We start from the raw sequence: 20,338 nt of genomic DNA, 5'->3' as shown, positions 1-20,338 counted from the left end.
GGACTTTGGGTGATGGCTTCATGACTTGCTCATTGAAGTGAAGGAGAGTTAGGCAGCTTCAACCTCACGCTCTCGTCCAGGGTCACCTGTATCCAGTGGCAAGACACTGTCAAGATGGCTGGAGATCATTCTGGATGCAGTGGAAGGTCTGAGGAAACCTTCTGATGGCATTTCCTCCACCAAGGGTTCCACAGACCCAAACTCAGATATTGAGTTTCCCAGGTTAGTTAACCACCGCCAGGGGTTCGGAGTTGGGAGCTGCTGGCAGTACTGACTCACCAGGGGGAATATGGAAAGCACCTGGTGTACGCCTACGGTAGCAACTACTGTTCCCAGCAAAGACTGGTTGAACACCCAGCTGACCAGACAATAGAGCACACGTAACCACTAGGCTAATAAATAAATTGTATAATTTGATTACAGACATGTTATTTCAAGTTTGGAGCACAATGTCACATTGTTAAAATGCCATAAATTGGGCATCTAGGGCTTAACTATTTTTTAAACATTTATTTAACCTTTATCTTTAAGAACAAATTCTTATTTACAATGACGGCCTACCCTGGCCAAACACGGACGACGCTGGGCCAATTGTGCGCCACCCTACGGGACTCCCAATCACGGCCAGATGTGATGCAGCCTGGATTCGAATTAGGTACTGCAGTGATGAGAGTCAAATGAACTGTGTCTAGTGTGAAAAGTGTGAAAGTTGTTAGAGGTAGTTTCGCGAGACAATGCTAATGCCAGTGTTAGCATAATGACTGGAAGTCTATGGGTATAGCATGCTAGCAGATACCCATAGACTTTTGCATTAATGCTAGTTAGCATTGGCTCGTGAAACTATCTCTAACTTCCTTTATACTGGACATAGTGACACAAAAATTGCATCCACGAGTTCATCTGAATCTGGGGAAGTAGATAATGGGCATCATTGCCAAAATCCCAAAGTATCCCTTCAAGAAAGGCAAAGTGATCGTGTTAGGCGAAAATTATATCAAACGTTTTACCATTGCAACATTTGATGTACAGTCACATTGACCGTGGTTGTCTGAAGATTGAGGCATCACAGCTGGTGATGCCCCACTGCGATTGGTTATTCCCCATCATTTGAAACAATGTCAATGAATGTCATCCCCATCTTTCCTTTGAGGTACCTCAGACATACACTTTTATGAGTTAATTTTACTCCAAGCTCAGAGTTTGTCTGTGGAGTGTCTTAACATCATCCTAAAACCTACTCAGAGCTGGGATTTTTGTCTTCTTCCTAAAACAGGTTTTAACAGGATTCCTAGGACCTTTTCTGAGATGCTTTGTGGATACGGGCCCTGATCTCTATTGTATAGTAATTCAGGAAAACACAGAAGATACTACTAACAAAATTGGAAATGATTCAATTATATTGATTAGGCAATGCATATACAACAAATGTTTGGAGGCACATTTCAAATCAAATCAAATCAAATTTTATTTGTCACATACACATTTCAGCAAACCATTTCACAATTTGATATTTAGAGTAGAGGTCGACCGATTAATTAGGGCCGATTTTACGTTTTCATAACAATCGGATATCTGTATTTTTGGGCGCCGATTTTTGTATTTTTATACCTTTATTTAACTAGGCAAGTCAGTTAAGAACACATTCTTATTTTCAATGACGTCCTAGTAACAGAATGACAGATTTTCCCCTTGTCAGCTCGGGGGATGCAAACTTGCAACCTTACAGTTAACCAGTCCAACGCAATAACGACCTACCTCTCTCTCAATGCACTCCACAAGGAGACTGACTGCCTGTTATGCGAATGCAGTAAGCCAAGGAAAGTGGCTAACTAGCATTAAACTTATCTTATAAAAAACAATCGATCATAATCACTAGTTAACTACACATGGTTGATGATATTACTAGATATTATCTAGCGTGTCCTGCGTTGCATATAATCTGACTGAGCATACAAGCATACAAGAATCTAAGTATCTGACTGAGCGGTGGTAGGCAGAAGCAGGCGCATAAACATTCATTCAAACAGCACTTTCGTGCATTTTGCCAGCAGCTCTTCGTTGTGCGTCAAGCATTGTGCAGTTTATGACTTCAAGCCTATCAACTCCCGAGATGAGGCTGGTGTAACCAAAGTGAAACGGCTAGCTAGTTGGCGGGCGCTAATAGTGTTTCAAACTTCACTCGCTCTGAGCCTTGGGGTGGTTGTTTCCCTTGCTCTGCATGGGTAAGACTGCTTCGAGGGTGGCTGTTGTCGTTGTGTTGCTGGTTCGAGCCCAGGGAGGAGCGAGGAGAGGGAAGGAAGCTATACTGCTACACTGGCAATACTAAAGTGCCAATAAGAACAGCCAATAGTCAAAAATTAATGAAATACAAATGGTATAGAGGGAAATAGTCCTATAATTCCTATAATAACTACAACCTTAAACTTCTTACCTGGGAATATTGAAGACTCATGTTAAAAGGAGCCACCAGCTTTTATATGTTCTCATGTTCTGAGCAAGGAACTGAAACGTTAGCTTTCTTACATAGCACATATTGCACTTTTACTTTCTTCAACAACACTTAGTTTTTTCATTATTTAAACCAAATTGAACATGTTTCATTATTTACATGAGGCTAAATTGGTTTTATTGATGTATTATATTAAGTTAAAATAAGTGTTCATTCAGTGTTGTTGTACAAATAAAAAACATTTTTTAAATCGTCCGATTAAATCGGTATCGGCTTTTTTGGTCCTCTAATAATCGGTATCGGCGTTGAAAAATCATAATCGGTCGACCTCGAATTTAGAGGACAAAAACATTGATACAACTAACAAACCACTCAGCTACAGTGTTTTGAAATCCTTTATAAACAATGACATATCTTGCCCTCTGTATTGCAAGAAGGGAAATCGATGTTCTGGGACATGCCCACAAGGCTTGTGATTGACAGGTTCTCTTCGATTTGGGTGTAACACATGGGTATATCCTCAGCCTGAAGTGTCGCCAGTTGCGCCACCGAATTACTAGCTTTTGAATGATGGCGATTGGCAAGACACTTCAAGGGGGGGGGGGGGGGGGGGGGGGGTTCATTGTGCAAGCAAGGCAGAGGCCAGATTAAATTAAATAATTAAATTCATTCAATAGTTTTCCCCCCATCATTCTACACACAATACTCCATAACAACAAAGCAAAAACTGGTTTTTCTGCACAATAAAAAAAAAATAGAAAACTGAAATATTACATTTCCATAAGTATTCAGACCCTTTACGTAGCACTTTGTTAACGCACCTTTGGCAACAATTACAGCCTCGAGTCTTCTTGGGTATGACAAGTTTCCCCCATTCTTCTCTGAAGATCCTCTCATGCTCTGTCAGGTTGGATGCGGAGCGTTGCTGCACAGATATTTTCAGATCTCCAGAGATCTTAGATCGGATTTAAGCCTGGGCTCTGGCTGGGCCAATCAAGGACATTGTCCCGAAGCCACTCTTGCGTTGTCTTGGCTGTGTACTTAGGGTTGTTGTCCTGTTGGAAGGTGAACCTTTGCCCCAGTCTAAGGTCCTGAATGCTCTGGAGCAGGTGTTCATCAAGGATCTTCTCTGTACTTTCCTCCGTTCATCTTTCCCTCGATCCTGACTAGTTTCCCAGTTCCTGCCGCTGAAAATCGTCCCCACAACATGAAGCTGCCACCAGCATGCTTCACCATAGGGATGGTGCAAGGTTTCCTTCAGATGTCACACTTGGCATTCAGGCCAAAGAGTTCAATCTTGGTTTCATCAGACCAAAGAATCTTGTTTCTCATGAAACAAGTTTCTCAAAAGGTGCCTTTTGGCAGCTGTCGTGTGCCTTTTACTGAGGAGTGGCTTCCACCTGATTGGTGGAATGCTGCAGAGATGGTTGTCCTTCTGGAAGGTTCTCCAATATCCACAGAGGAACTCCGGAGCTCTGTCAGAGTGACCATCAGGTTTTTGATCACCTCCCTGACCAAGGCCCTTCTCCCCCGATTGCGCAGTTTGGCCCGGCGGCCAGCTCTAGGAAGAGTCTTGGTGGTTCCAAATGTCTTCCATTTAAGAATGATGGAGGCCACTGTGTTCTTGGGGACCTTCAGTGCTGCAGACATTTTTTGGTACCCTTCCCCAGATCTGTGCCTCGAAACAATCCTGTCTTGGAGCTCTACGGAGAATTCCTTCGACCTCATGGCTTGGTTTTTGCTTTGACATGCACTGTCAACTGTGGGACCTTATACAGTGCCTTGCGAAAGTATTCGGCCCCATTAAGTTAATACTTTGTAGCGCCACCTTTTGCTGCGATTACAGCTGTAAGTCGCTTGGGGTATGTCTCTATCAGTTTTGCACACCGAGAGACTGAAATTTTTTCCCATTCCTCCTTGCAAAACAGCTCGAGCTCAGTGAGGTTGGATGGAGAGCATTTGTGAACAGCAGTTTTCAGTTCTTTCCACAGATTCTCGATTGGATTCAGGTATGGACTTTGACTTGGCCATTCTAACACCTGGATATGTTTATTTTTGAACCATTCCATTGTAGATTTTGCTTTATGTTTTGGATCATTGTCTTGTTGGAAGACAAATCTCCGTCCCAGTCTCAGGTCTTTTGCAGACTCCATCAGGTTTTCTTCCAGAATGGTCCTGTATTTGGCTCCATCCATCTTCCCATCAATTTTAACCATCTTCCCTGTCCCTGCTGAAGAAAAGCAGGCCCAAACCATGATGCTGCCACCACCATGTTTGACAGTGGGGATGGTGTGTTCAGGATGATGAGCTGTGTTGCTTTTACGCCAAACATAACGGTTTGCATTGTTGACAAAAAGTTCAATTTTGGTTTCATCTGACCAGAGCACCTTCTTCCACATGTTTGGTGTGTCTCCCAGGTGACTTGTGGCAAACTTTAAACAACACTTTTTATGGATATCTTTAAGAAATGGCTTTCTTCTTGCCACTCTTCCATAAAGGCCAGATTTGTGCAATATACGACTGATTGTTGTCCTATGGACAGAGTCTCCCACCTCAGCTGTAGATCTCTGCAGTTCATCCAGAGTGATCATGGGCCTCTTGGCTGCATCTCTGATCAGTCTTCTCCTTGTATGAGCTGAAAGTTTAGAGGGACGGCCAGGTCTTGGTAGATTTGCAGTGGTCTGATACTCTTTCCATTTCAATATTATCGCTTGCACAGTGCTCCTTGGGATGTTTAAAGCTTGGGAAATATTTTTGTATCCAAATCCGGCTTTAAACTTCTTCACAACAGTATCTCGGACCTGCCTGGTGTGTTCCTTGTTCTTCATGATGCTCTCTGCGCTTTTAACGGACCTCTGAGACTATCACAGTGCAGGTGCATTTATACGGAGACTTGATTACACACAGGTGGATTGTCATGGATTAGTCATTTAGGTCAACATTGGATCATTCAGAGATCCTCACTGAACTTCTGGAGAGAGTTTGCTGCACTGAAAGTAAAGGGGCTGAATAATTTTGCACGCCCAATGTTTCAGTTTTTGATTTGTTAAAAAAGTTTGAAATATCCAATAAATGTCGTTACACTTCATGATTGTGTCCCACTTGTTGTTGATTCTTCACAAAAAAATACAGTTTTATATATTTATGTTTGAAGCCTGAAATGTGGCAAAAGGTCGCAAATTTCAAGGGGGCCGAATACTTTCGCAAGGCACTGTATAGACAGGTGTGTGCCTTTCCAAATCATGCTCAACCAATTGAATTTACCATAGGTGGACTCAAATCAAGTTGTAGAACACATCTCATGGATGATCAAAGGAAACAGGATGCACCTGAGCTCAATTTTGAGTCTCATAGCAAAGGGTCTGAATAGTTATGTAAATAAGGTATTTCTGTAAAAAAATACATATATTTTTCAAAAATGTCTTTACTTTTTTTCTCTCGCTTTGTCATTATGGGGTATTGTGTGTAGATTAATTAGGATTTTTTAAATTTCATCCATTTTAGAATGAGGCTGTAACGTAACAAAATGTGGAAAAAGGGAAGGGGTCTGAATACTTTCCGAATGCACTGTAGGCTATCAGAAATATAGGCTATTAGCAATATAGGCTATTAGCAATATGTGTCTTGTCTCCGCGTTAGTCTCTGACAGTGTAGGATAAACCATAAAGAGGTTATCTAATATACCATCTGGGAATCTGATGTGTCAGGGACTTCCTTGTCCCCCTTCTCTCTAATCCAGCCTGTTAATGCTGAAGGGCTCTGTAGTTAGCACTTTGTAAAGCTGCTCGCCCCACTCTTCTCTGACCTAGCTAGATTTATGAGCCAATTTCCCCATAGGGCCCACCACGACCAACAACACCCACTGCATTGTTCTCTGTAGTAGTTCACTTCAAAATAAAAGTTTGTTAGATGTTTTGACATCGCACCAACTAGCTAGCAATTTCACTTTGGTTACACCAGCCTCATCTCGTCGAGATTAGTTGTATTTTCTAGTCATTGGGTTGATATGCTGTATTTGATCTAGATTGGTGTGTAGTGTGACTTGGACCCATCTCGACCTCTTTTGAGGTCTGAAAACATCTTGACAAAATTAGACTTAGGAGTGAATCACCACTTTAAATTCTGAAACGTGTTATATATGATTAAAATACGACAATCAAAGTTGTTCTAAAAAGTCTCTTTTTCCCCTCAGTTATGCTGCAGGTGGTAGAGGACAGCATTTGAAATGGAAATAGGACTGACAGCTTTTGTGGAACGTAACTCCACACATTCCGAGTGGGCAAATATCTACACTCACCACAATATGGCCGCTACTCACATCCACATATTCAGTGGAGTGGGTCAAAGCCAGAATGACACTCTAAGCACTCCTTACTTAGGCCTATATCATCTTGAGTCTGGTATGCAACAACATTTCTCTACTTAATTTTCTCACGCTAGCCCTTGAGGCTCTTCTGTTGAGTTTTGATGAAGATCAGTGCCTAGTTGGACACATTGGACACTTAGGGGTCTATGAGGAACTAATTACCACTTGCTGCTGCTTTATCTTTCGAGACCCTTTTACGAGGCTACACCATTTTCTTATTTTCAAGCTGCTCCTCATCTCACTCTGATTCAGGTGATTGTTCATGAAAACACTAGATTAATTAAACCATCTTTATCATCTGAAATTAGCTGCCCTCTTCAAAGGGAAGTGCTTTCAACTGACACAATTTTATAGTGGGGAGACAGTGAAATATGTTAAGCATAATTTCCCACAAATGAATCAGAACCAGGCAAAGAAATATCTCAGAAAAAGTCATTAACCGGGCGATTTTTTTGAGACAATTCAATTTCACAGAGGAAGAGACAGAAGAAGTTCATACCAACTGGCTTGTTGACACCCAGAAAGCCAGCATTTCCCAAGAGCTTGAAGACTTTGTGGGCAGGAAATATCCCCTCTGCCTCCCATTGGTCCACATAGGGGTTGATATCCTGGTCGATGATCTACAACACACGCAAAGACAGAGGGAAAGATGACAAACACATAGACGTATGTGTGGTACGAGCTACGTGGCCTGGGCGTAGGTTGTCTGTGTGAGAATGGATATGTATGCCAATGGTGTGGTTGTGTGAGACTAACTTTTACATTACATTTCATTCCAATCTATTGAACGTTAAGATAAATAGCTTACTTTCCCCCTGACAATTTACTTGGAAATTGACTCACCATCTTGACAGAACCACATTAAGAACGGTCCATAGTTGTAAATAAACGGGAAGTTGTCAACTGTATTTTCAGCAGTCCTGTTCTGCCTCTACTTCAGTCTATGTAACCTATCACTGGCAGACTGCTAGACTAAGGTCTACATATCAATGAATACAAAAAGAACACAAAACATACTGAAAGAACATCTCATATGGATGAATACATACTATGATAAGAGGGGGATGCTATTGTGTGTGCTACTTCCCACCTATCTATTACACTCACTGTCAACAAGCCTTTATTGCAGTTTCACAAGAATGCCGATAGAGATCGGATTAGTGTATTACCATGTAGCCTAGCTCCCCAAACCCAATCCAAATTCTTGTCATTAAGAGGGAAACAATTATAATATAGTTTGAGACTAACAAGCCTACGTTTGCATCTAACAATGTTAGCCAAAAATCAAATCTAATTTCCCTATGGAGTCACCATAACACTAACTGTACCAGTTACAGTATACCAGCTCCAGCACATGGACATAGAGATGTGCAGGAATGATGAAGATGAAGATGAAGTGATTCAGATTAAGTGAAACATTAGATCCTCCATGTAAAGCTACAGTAATATATTAAATCCACCTGAGGGCATTCCCTTCATAGCAGGGCCATAGCCAAACTCCCCTGCGTCATGCTTGAAAACTGTTAGGGAGTGAAGGGATGAGGAGCGGAACACTCCCGTTCTAGAGATATGAGAGTGTAAAGAGACCATTGGTACGTCCCAAATTCCATATGTAGTGGACTACTTTTGAGCAGTGCCCAATACATTGTTTACACAAAACATTAAGAAAACCTGCTCTTTCCATGAACGACTGACCAGGTGAATCTAGGTGAAAGTTATGATCCCTTATTGATGTCACTTGTTAAATCGACTTCAATCAGTATAGATGAAGGGGAGGAGACCAGTAAAATAAGTATTTGTTTATCCTTGAGACATTTGAGACATGGATTGTGTGTGTGTTCCATTCAGAGGGTGAACGGGCAAGACAAAATATTTAAATGCCTTTGAATGGGGTATGGTATTAGGTGCCAGGTGCACCAGTTTGAGTGTGTCAAGAACTGCAATGCTGCTGGGTTATTCCACGCTCAACAGTTTCCCGTTTGTAACAACAATGGTCCACCACCCAAAGGACATCCAGCAAACATGACACAACTGTGGGAAGCATAGGAGTCAACATGGGCCAGCATCCCTGTGGAATGCTTTCGACACCTTGTAGAATCCATGCCCCAACGAACAGGCTGTTCTGAGGGAAGGTATTCCTAGTGTGTGGTACACTCAGTGTATAGGGAACAGGGTGTCATTTGGGACGCAGCCCTTGACTCATATGATTTGTGCATCCAATAGGTCTTCAGCTGGAAAACTACTTAAAAAGACACTATCAACATCCCACATTTTCTCTGCGTACTCAACCACTTCTTAGAGGGAGATGATGCCTACATGTTTATATGCTAACCTCATTCGCAAAGATAAACAGCATGATGAGATGGATGGTGTTCTTTTTTGAAGGTGCATAGAGTACAGTAGAAGAGCTTAAATGTACAACTACTATCAGCTTTTAAGTGTTTAACATAGCCTATATGCATTTAATCTACGATGCATAATTGGTTTCAACAAGCCACCTGAAATTGTTTTGCTAAGTCTACATCCTCATAAAAATAGACCTGTTTTTGGGCGGAAATGTTCAAAACAGTTAATACTGCCTATGTAAAATAGTTCGATTTTAGGCAACGACGTGTGCTTCCTCCCAATTCCATTTCGGTAGTTAATGTAGAGACCCTTGACAAACCTGTCCATAAATCTGCATTCAAGCATTGCTGTTGAGCACAACAACTCTCCAATGGCAGGTAGAGAGAAAATTAAAAGCAATTAAAACCACCATAATTATGCAGTTAAGTGAGGAATATTACTAATTTAGTGTAATGCAGCTTCCTTCAGTGCATAAGCCACAGTCAGGGGCCACGAGTCACTGTTCATGATGGAGTTTGTTCTAAAATCTTAAAATTCAGTCTTATTAAATATGACTGAGTTCATAACCAGAGTAAAGCACAAGTTCTGGCTTTCCATGGGGGTTTGAAGGCATTTCAAGACAAACGAACAATTGCCAAGAGGAAAATGCCTCCCCAAAATGCCTGTTTTCATATTCCAAAAGATTGTGCAAGGAGGGATAGCAACATACACAGAACTGGCTCCTCTACCAGCCAAGAATAACAAACAGACCTATAACCTAAGAGTACAGGACAGGTAGACCTACTGTATAACCTACGAGTACAGGGCAGGTAGGCCTATAACCTACGAGTACAGGACAGGTAGACCTACTGTATAACCTACGAGTACAGGACAGGTGGGCCTATAACCTACGAGTACAGGACAGGTAGACCTATAACCTACGAGTACAGGACAGGTAGACCTACTGTATAACCTACGAGTACAGGACAGGTAGGCCTATAACCTACGAGTACAGGACAGGTAGACCTACTGTATAACCTACGAGTACAGGACAGGTAGGCCTATAACCTACGAGTACAGGACAGGTAGACCTATAACCTACGAGTACAGGACAGGTAGACCTACTGTATAACCTACGAGTACAGGACAACTAGGCCTACTGTATAACCTACGAGTACAGGACAGCTAGGCCTACTGTATAACCTACGAGTACAGGACAGGTAGGCCTATAACCTACGAGTACAGGACAGGTAGACCTATAACCTACGAGTACAGGACAGGTAGACCTACTGTATAACCTACGAGTACAGGACAACTAGGCCTACTGTATAACCTACGAGTACAGGACAGCTAGGCCTACTGTATAACCTACGAGTACAGGACAGGTAGACCTACTGTATAACCTACGAGTACAGGACAGCTAGGCCTACTGTATAACCTACGAGTACAGGACAGGTATAACCTATGAGTACAGGACAGCTAGGCCTACTGTATAACCTATGAGTACAGAACAGCTAGGCCTACTGTATAACCTATGAGTACAGGGGACAGCTAGGCCTACTGTATAACCTATGAGTACAGGGGACAGGTAGACCTATAACCTACGAGTACAGGACAGGTATAACCTACGAGTACAGGACAGGTATAACCTACGAGTACAGGACAGCTAGGCCTACTGTATAACCTACGAGTACAGAACAGCTAGGCCTACTGTATAACCTATGAGTACAGGACAGGTAGGTCTACTGTATAACCTACAAGTACAGAACAGCTAGGCCTACTGTATAACCTACGAGTACAGGACAGGTATAACCTACGAGTACAGGACAGCTAGGCCTACTGTATAACCTACGAGTACAGGACAGGTATAACCTATGAGTACAGGACAGCTAGGCCTACTGTATAACCTACAAGTACAGAACAGCTAGGCCTACTGTATAACCTACGAGTACAGGACAGGTAGACCTATAACCTACGAGTACAGGACAGGTATAACCTACGAGTACAGGACAGGTAGGTCTATAGCATATGAGTTTCTTTCTGGGATTGTACAGAACAATAACACTATACACACACTACACTCACTCCAGGGGAAGGCATGAGTAACAAACCTGTGAGAAACAAAGCACAGTATAATCGAAATGACCAAACGACGGATATGAGCAGAGTACGGGTACCGCTCTTCCTCTGCAATAAATGCACAATTTGACAAAGTTCAAATCCTGAGGAAGGGAACGGGGAGGATCTGCTAGGTCTTAGAAAGGGAAATGTCCATGTCTACTGGGACTATAAATCATACATAAAGGTTATTTTTGACTGGTAAAGTTGCATACCAGAACAATTTCACAACACAGAGCTGTGAATTATAAGTTGGGGTCAAGAGCACTGTCAAGAACACTACTTTCCCCTGACATGGCTGTGTTTCACACCTAGCTGGGCACAGTGCAATAACATTCCAGTAACATCACTTAAACATGTTTTCAGGGCAGTCATCATTTCATAACTGAGCCAAGGATTTGAAATTGAGTAATCTCAGAAGTTCTACTTTACTCTAAAATGGAACATAGGTTAGAACAGGTTAGAATATTCTGATTGGATTTGCAATGTGATTATGAACTTCTGACCTTGTAGTTATTCAAGGATTTTTTTGTGTGCCACTACCAAGTTTACAATGCACGGAACCCTCAACTATATTCTTTTAATGAACTACAGGTCCTATTTGTCCCACTGGTGAGTTGTATTCATCTTGTTTCTCATTTCCTTTTAGATTTATATCCTTCCCATCTTCCGCATGTTCGTTTATTTTCAACCTCCCTGCATCCTTTGAGGTTTAAGTCACAATAGAAAACAATTTTATTTCCATTTACGTCCCTGTCTTGATTTCCTTCTGTTTATGGGCTCTCTGTATTTTTAGTTCTTTGTCCCCGGTGACTGTCTAGCAAAGCGGAAGGCAACCATAGTCTTATAGGGCTGCAGGTACTGTAGAGGTTAGCCTATGCCTAGTCCCAACCACAGCCATATATTTAGACAGGCCAACTTTTTGAATAATGTTCTAATTCTAGACATTCAGTTACATAGCATTGTTTAAATATTCCCCATATATTGTTAATGAGGAGCTAACTAGGCTGTCATAGAATGTTGTCGTGTTATGTAAATGCATCATAATGCAGAAACCACATTGGCCCAACTCTAAATACATGGCTCTGGTCCCATTTAGGCATCATACACCTGATGCAGTCACTCATGATAAACATTCAAGTGGAACGGACAGCGTTTTAGCAACATTAAATCTTATTCAAATATGTTCATATACACCCACAGGAAGAATAGGACACATTTTTTACATTGTCTAACAAGCGAGCACTAAGATATGGTTAATAAATTCTTAGAATGTTTGGGAATGACCTATCCACCTCATTTTCGAACGTTGCTATGGACACAGCCAAACAACGGAAGTGATGGATTAGACTTCTGCTTTATGTCCCTAGCGCAGCACACTGGTGGCAAACTTGCAAGAGTAAATCATTTGAAAGAGTCTATTTATAGAGAATAAAATTCTAATTTGATATTTATTAAATTCAAGTTTGCTAACGTTAGCTATTTACTAGTAGGCTAGTTCTGTTGTAATAATAACGTTATTTGTGTTTTGTCAGAGTTAAGGCCCGGGCCATCCACCAAGCCAATAACTACAACGATAACTAATGATAAACAATAGGCTACATAACTATAAAATGTGGGTGAGCATCCACACTAGAGGAAAGTTTATAGTTTATTGATCTACAGTCCTACACCAGTTAATCAACACATCCTACGCGCTGCTATTAATTAGGTGGTAACAAGACCATTTATGAGGTCTCTAACACACAGATACTGGTTCAGACCATTCAGTGCTTTCAGGGTGTGTTCATTGTCATACTGACAATAGCAAATAATACATCAATGCACATGTAGGCCTAATTAAAAATAATATAGTAACTCATATTTAATTGTAGCAATTCGACAACACTTTTTAGCCTACGCATATTTTTAGGTCTACAGTATGTCACTGCCTTGTTGATCAAGTGATTTCCATAATTCTTTTGGTTCTTCTTTTTCACTGTGCTCATCTCTGTCTGTCCTGTGCAACTATTTGCAAAGCATGGGAGCAACAATGTTATCATAACTGGCCAAAAGTGATCACACCAATGCACTACCTCTCCTACACTTTCCCAGCATGCATTTTCTGTGCTGTTGGCCTGTTTTACATTCAGCAATTAAAAGAGCAAGCCTGATTCTTTTCACAAATAAGCTTTTAGGCCTAGTATAAAAACATATTTAAAATGTCCTGTCGCTTTTGTAACTTATAGCTTTTCCTGGGATTTCAAGAGAAGAGAAACGGCCTATTGCGGAGAGGCTTGCGTAGCCTATTGCTTGTTGCGCACGGGAACAGCTGGAAAAGAGGTGCTAGTGATGTGTAGCCGAAGTAAGAAGCTAATTAAAGGCTAGATATTCGGCGATTCATTAGCTAAATATTAGGGCTATAGGCTACCTGTCAAAGTGCAAGAAAAACAAGTAACCAGATTATGAAATGGCAGATCTGTAGTGCATTCCTCCAGGCTGCGCCCTGTGTTTCCCGGCCATGCAAAGCTCCACTATTGATTAAATCCAGTGGCGACCCATCATTCAGGGAAGGTGGGGCAGAGCCTGTTAACGCCCCACCTATTTTGAGCCCCACATGTTTTGAGCTCCACATTTTTTGCAAAAAAATAATAAATAAATACAATGACAAAATTGGGCTTGCCTGTTTTGCATGTTATTTTGGCATTAATGTGTCACATATCAGTTTGTAAACAATGTTTAAAAAAAATATATATATATAATTGACTTAATAAAGCCGCAAACAAACACGGTCTCTTTTTTGTTTTCTTGAGTAAGGCAGCTCCAAAATGCAGGTGTTTCTGCCTGGCTCAGTGCTTTCTGTGGTGGTGGGGCAAGCAAGCAGAAAATATGGAGTGTTGTGCCGTGATTGGCTCAGTGTTCTGCCACTCATGGGGAAACTACGTCACCGCGAAGTGTAAGAGGAGACCTCTAAAATTCTCGCCCTTTGGCTGCTGACATTGCTTTACATTAAAAGTGGCCATCCAAGAAGGATCAAGGTTATTTGCCACAGATAAAATGACGTCAAATCACATTATATTTATAGTAGCTTTGATTGGACTGATCATGTCAACATCATACTTTCAGAATCTTAGCTAGCAGTCATCATAATGAATCACAAATTATAGACAAAACGTATCGGTGTTCATCGGCCATTGGACATAAACATTACACAAGTTGGAAATCACAAATTCAACAATGAGTGGTTTGGAAGGACGCGACCACAGCACAAGGTGAGTACAAAAATGTATTGTACGCTGCTGTATAAATTATGTGTAATGCCAGGGCAATATGCATACTGTAGCTAAGAAAGTAATAACATTACTACAGTAAGTGTATGTTGTGTAGTAAGCTGTTAGTAGCCCATGTGCTTCACGCTAATAATTTGGTACCTTTTCACCTCTTAATTAGCCTATAGCCTGTTTTAGAGAAATGTCATCATCGAATATTGTAAGAGCTTTCATTGTCTGCTTATATGCTCCCGTTATTTATCCTACGGTTCTGACTTGGTGTACAGCGCAAATACTGCAGGAATGGCCCATGTTCTGAATTCTGCCACTGGACATTTTGAAAGTGCTAAACAAATAATTAATCGAAATTACGGATTGCCTCTTGTCCACTCATCGTTCCCTTATGCCATAGTTTGGTACATCAATTGTCAGTAGAAACCACATTTGTTTAAACAAGTCAGCCATATCAGCTATGTTTTCTAAAAAGGCAGTAAATGAGGCTGAATTAACTGTTTAACTGGCAGACAAGGCTCCGCTGACAGCCAGAAGGCAAGCATCCCGGAGTCACTTCTTCACTGTTGACATTGAGACGGGTGTTTTGCAGGTACAATTTAATGAAGCTGCCAGTTGAGGACTTGTGAGGCATCTGTTTCTCAAACTAGACACTCTAATGTACTTGTCCTCTTGCTCAGTTGTGCACCGGGGCCTCCCACTCCTCTTTCTATTTTGGTTAGAGGCAGTTTGCGCTGTTCTGTGAAGGGAGTAGTACACAGCGTTGTACCAGAGCTACAGTTTCTTGGTAATTTCTCGCATGGAATAGCCTTAATTTCTCAGAACAAGAATAGGCTGACGAGCTTCAGAAGAAAGTTCTTTGTTTCTGGCAATTTTGAGCATGTAATCGAACCCACAAATTTCTGATGCTCCAGATACTCAACTAGTCTAAAGAAGGCCAGTTTTATTGCTTCTTTAATCAGAACAACAGTTTTCAGCTGTGCTCACATAATTGCAAAAAGGATTTCTAATGATCAATTAGCCTTTTAAAATCATAAACTTGGATTAGCTAACACAACGTGCCATTGGAACACAGGAGTGATGGTTGCTGATAATGGGCTTCTGCACAACTATGTAGATATTCCATTAAAAATCAGCCGTTTGCAGCTACAATAGTCCTTTACAACATTAACAATGTCTACACTGTATTTCTGATCAATTTGATGTTATTTTAATTTAATGGACAAAAAAAGGTGCCCTTAAAAAAAATGAAAGGGACATTTCTAAGTGACTCCAAACTTTTGAACAGTAAAACCTAGTTAAGGCCAAGGTTTTAGACTAGAACATTCTTCTACCTAGGCTACAACACCATGTAATGAGGAATATATTATTGTTATCAAGTCAATACACAATTATTGTCTAGGGCTGTAAACTGCAGTGATGTAGGCTAATTTGAATAACCTGTTTTGTTTCATGTCGAAATAACTGCATAGGCCTACAGCCTAGGCCTTATCATGCAACCATTTGGATCAGTTTGGGTCTATTCTCAACAGTTTAGAAGGTCCAGAAAGGTACATTAGCAGGCTACTCAGATGGTGTATTTTGTCAGGATGTAGCCCAGTGCTAAGATATGCCTAATATATGAAAATATGGGCTTCTCCTTTCCAACTCCCCGCCTGCTAATACTGTAGCCTATTTTACATTCAGCAAGCAAGCAAAAGCGCTCATCTCTCCTCCAATAGGCTATTAGTAGGCTAAAGAAAATAAGTGTCCAACAAGCTTTTGCATTCTGGTTTTTCCTGGGACTCAACAAGATTGAAAATGAATAGACATGGCAGCGGAGAGGCCAGGTGCGTAATACCATAACAGAACAATTAAGACAGACTGGCTCCAGATGTAGCCTATTATATTACTCATGTATTGAACTGCATCCATCTATTCTGCCAACAATGCCTTACTGTACATCATGGAATCTTTGGTCAAATAAAACCTATTTTTTAAAACCTCTTATGGTTTTGTGGTATAAACAGGGAATTTTATATTTTTGACTGATATTATGATTGTTTGTTTCATATCTGCAAAGTAGTTAAAACACTGTCAGTTCTACTTTAATGATTGGCTAAATTCCACCTACTGGTCAGTCAGGTTTAATGCAAAAAGTTAAGCTGACAGTGCAGTCGACTGCCAACTGACTAATCTACAAATCACCTTGCATCATAAATAATCATTTGTTCTTAACTGACTTGCCTAGTTAAATAACTACTTATTATTTGTAGACTAGTCAGTCAGTCACAATTTACCCAAGATACATTATGGTTTTGATGCTCTTGAACACAGCCTATAACTCAAAACACCTGACATACCTGTAGCACTCCAGGACCAGGGTTGCCTTCAATAAGCCTGATGAATATTCAAGTACAGGTTTATGAAGCACATTCTACTCAGAGATTAAACAACAGGCAAAAATCAGAGGTAGATTAATTTGACAAAATTCCAGTTATAAATGCATTGGGACAGTTGTGTGTGAATACGACATGTGCTTGATGCTTGGCAGGTTGAATGAATGACATTGAAATATTGATTGACAAAAAAATTCGCTGTCGCTGATTGTGACAGAAACACGGAGATGTTTGTTTCAACCACGCAGCAAAATGTTTCAACCATAACGAGGGTTACAATTGTAGTGCAATATTTCATAAATAACACTAATATTTGGTTGTCTATAAGTGGTATAAAACGAATCTGATTGATATATAACTACAATAACAAAGTACTGTATCTATGTCAAATTCAGACAAACGTCACGTGAGTCAGTGGATGTTTGTTTTTTTCTCCCACAAGGCTGTATCCAACTAATGCAGCTTTTTCTGTTTTGTTCAGGTTGTGGTGCTTGTAATATTGCGAAATATTGTCGTAGGATAGAACTGAAACTTTATTCAGATAATACGACTAGAAAGAGTCGTTTGTGTCGAGTTAGCCTTTCTGCTAGTGACCTCTCACCTACTTTCTTGGTCCTTAAAGTGCGATTATCATTTGCAAGTTATACTACCAATATTCACATCCACGAAAGCTATATTATTATTAACTTTGTGTGAAATTGAATCATGATTTTATTATTATGTGGTTCATTGTTGTAATGGTACGCTAACTAACTGGCTACCAGTCTTGCATACCTTTTTAAGAGATTCCTTCAACGCAAAATGCTCTGGTGTGTAGAGTAAATGATCAGCCGTTATCTCTGAACCACTGGCCGTTTTGGGTTTAGATGACACATTTTCAGCCAGCTTCCTTGTACTGCTTAGCGAGGTTAATGTGGAGAAATTACGGCTTACTACCAAATTCAGTCGCTGAGCCATTTCTGTGCAAGTAACAGTTAATGTTGTGTGTGCGTCAATGAGCTGCACATGCGCAACTAGTAGTGTCACAGGCTATTGCCACGTTCAAAACAATTGGGAACTCTGAAATCTCCGATTTCTGTGCGGGCCTTTTTCTAGAGATCCGTCTTTCCGACCTGAAGATCACTGACGTCATGATGTGATTTCGTATTTCTTTCGAGTTCCCAGTTGTTTTCAACGCGGCATAAATGCAGTAGTAGGCCATGCCAGTCAAAGTAGAAAGCTTTAGGCTAGAAAGGGGGATTTCATGATGTTCAGGTGAGCTACCCATAACATACATGTTCCTTACCTTCATAACTACTTTTTCCCCCATTGATGGCAGATTTGTCAATACCATCTTGTGTCTATAAGCATGTGTCTATAAGCCTGTAAAAGTACTCTGTCTTTCACACAACATTCGGTGTGACTTGTAGTTGTAAACAAGCTCATTTAATTACTGTGGTTTTGTCCAATAATGAAACAGATGGTGCACACTCAGACTATAGACAGTCTCATGGGAGACAAGCTCTTTACTGACAATATAAACCATCCAACAAACCTCTGACAATCATTCCAAAAACAACTCTTATTTCCTGCATCACTCCAAGGAGGGATCACAATCTAGAAGGATTCATTTACATGGTTTCATGAGATTTAGATGTATTTACATCTGTTTGTTTTTTTACCATCTCCTCTCGGTTAGCTATTGGTGATCCAGCTATGTTTCCTAGGAAGGGGGCATGTCCTTGGGCACTAGAGAGGGTCTAATCAGTGAAAGAAAAGCTCCACTGTCTGTTCTGACTCCTGTCCTCTTCAGCAGATGACACATCCACCTTTCAACTCCTTGAATGGGTTCTTGTCTTCTGCGATGCCTTTGACCAGAGTGTCCTCTTCTACACCGGCCTGAACCGCCTCCATAAACTCAGTACAGCACTTAGACGTCTGTCATACAAAAGAAGGGTTAACATGTAACACACACAACTGTAATATCAAGAATGCATTTACATTTGAGTCATTTGGAAGACGCTCTTATCCAGAGCGACTTACTGGAGCAATTATGGTTATATGCTTTGCTCAAGGGCACATGGACAGATTGGTTTGAATCCCCGAGCCAACTACATGAACAGCGACTTTTCAGTTACTGTCTCCTGACCGCTAGGTTACCTGTCATTACAGTCTCTTTTGATGACCAATCCATTCCACTTTGGAACATTTCATGGCTTTTATCCATGTTTAAAATACAGTACAAATGTATTACTATCCCGCTTATTATTATTACATAGATATTACTTTTACAATTGGAAAAATTATCAATCAAAGTAAGGTGTCAAATTTACCATCCATCTCTCAAGCTTGACTTCAATCTTCTTTTGGTCTCTTTCCATTTTAGCCTTATCCACGTCTGTCAACTCATCCATATTTATCACCCCCGGCATTGTCTGTCAAATAATAAAAATACAATGTTGCCAAAGGGAAGGTAAACATATTCTTAAAGAAGAGCCACACTCACAAAAACTATTTTAGAATGTGTCTCGTAGAACCATGACAATCATCATTGTATGCATTAGGTTGTGTATCTTTTGTTATTTTGTTGATTAGGGTTGTGGATATTATTTTATTTTATAGAAATTGCCCCCAATACTACACTCAGATGATCCATTCCCTATGCTTGCTAGATTAATGAATGTAATAACATTAATTATCAAATATTTATATTAATTGAAAAAAAAATACTCACTGCGTTTTATGGGTAACTGTCTTCCACCTCTGAATACTGCCAGAGAAATCTCTCTCCTCTCCCTCAATCCGGGTTATAAAGTAATCTGCATAAACATCCTAATCTCTTAATCTGATTAAAACTATGCCCTTTAATCCAACACTGCAGCATCATAGTAGAGGCCATAGGGCCACTCTCCAGGTGTCTGTTATGAGTCTCTTTTTTAAACCACATGGCTGTTGTGTTGTTATGATGTCTAAGAATTGCGATGAGAGTGGAAGAATATGAACAGGATGTGGATACCAACAATATTTTGCCTGTGATTCTCTTCACTGTTCCAATGCAGATATGGGTCAAGGGGAATGACACGGCAGTTCAGGTTAGCATGACAAGAAGGCTAATCTGAGTTTTCAGTGCAGATAAAAAAGCATAGACTAAGGAAAGATACTACAACAGATGGATCCATTTTAGACATTTTATCAGATACTATTAGCCAGAGCAATTTACAGTAGTGAGTTCATACATGTTGATACTGAGCCCCCATGGGAATCAAACCCACAACCCTGGCATTGTAAGTGCTACCAACTGAGCCACATGGAACCATCATGTGTAGAGATGTGTAGCCTATGGATCTATTAGCCTACATTTTCTATGGCTTTTAGATGTAGCAAGGTTACATGTCAGTGCAGAGGGAAAATGCAGACAGAAAAAATGTGTGGGAGTATGGAGCTTGCCAGCTTGTAGTCCCAA

General features: G+C 40.6%; 1 protein-coding gene across 2 annotated transcripts in view; it reads right to left on the bottom strand.

Annotated features, from left to right (window-relative positions):
• zgc:85777 (acyl-CoA/acyl-ACP dehydrogenase) overlaps nucleotides 1–19,682 on the bottom strand; it is a 47,554-nt gene extending 27,872 nt beyond the window's left edge. The window contains exons 1-4 of one of the 2 annotated variants that reach the window (XM_031795153.1): nucleotides 19,610–19,674; nucleotides 19,209–19,310; nucleotides 17,671–18,813; nucleotides 7,315–7,435 (exon numbers count right to left, since the gene is read on the bottom strand). In XM_031795153.1, the coding sequence (XP_031651013.1) occupies nucleotides 7,315–7,435; nucleotides 17,671–17,853 (304 nt within the window). In that variant the 5' untranslated portion in view covers nucleotides 17,854–18,813; nucleotides 19,209–19,310; nucleotides 19,610–19,674. Of the gene's footprint in view, nucleotides 1–7,314; nucleotides 7,436–17,670; nucleotides 18,814–19,208; nucleotides 19,311–19,609 lie in introns of those variants that run through there. The other variant, XM_031795154.1, reaches the window with a different exon arrangement.
• Nucleotides 19,683–20,338: the final 656 nt, after the last annotated feature.

This window comes from Oncorhynchus kisutch, linkage group LG17 (genome assembly GCF_002021735.2).
Source record: "Oncorhynchus kisutch isolate 150728-3 linkage group LG17, Okis_V2, whole genome shotgun sequence".
NCBI classification, from domain to species: Eukaryota; Metazoa; Chordata; class Actinopteri; order Salmoniformes; family Salmonidae; genus Oncorhynchus; species Oncorhynchus kisutch.
The sequence above is the reverse complement of the archived record's forward strand: the minus strand, read 5'-3'. Positions and strand labels throughout refer to the sequence as shown.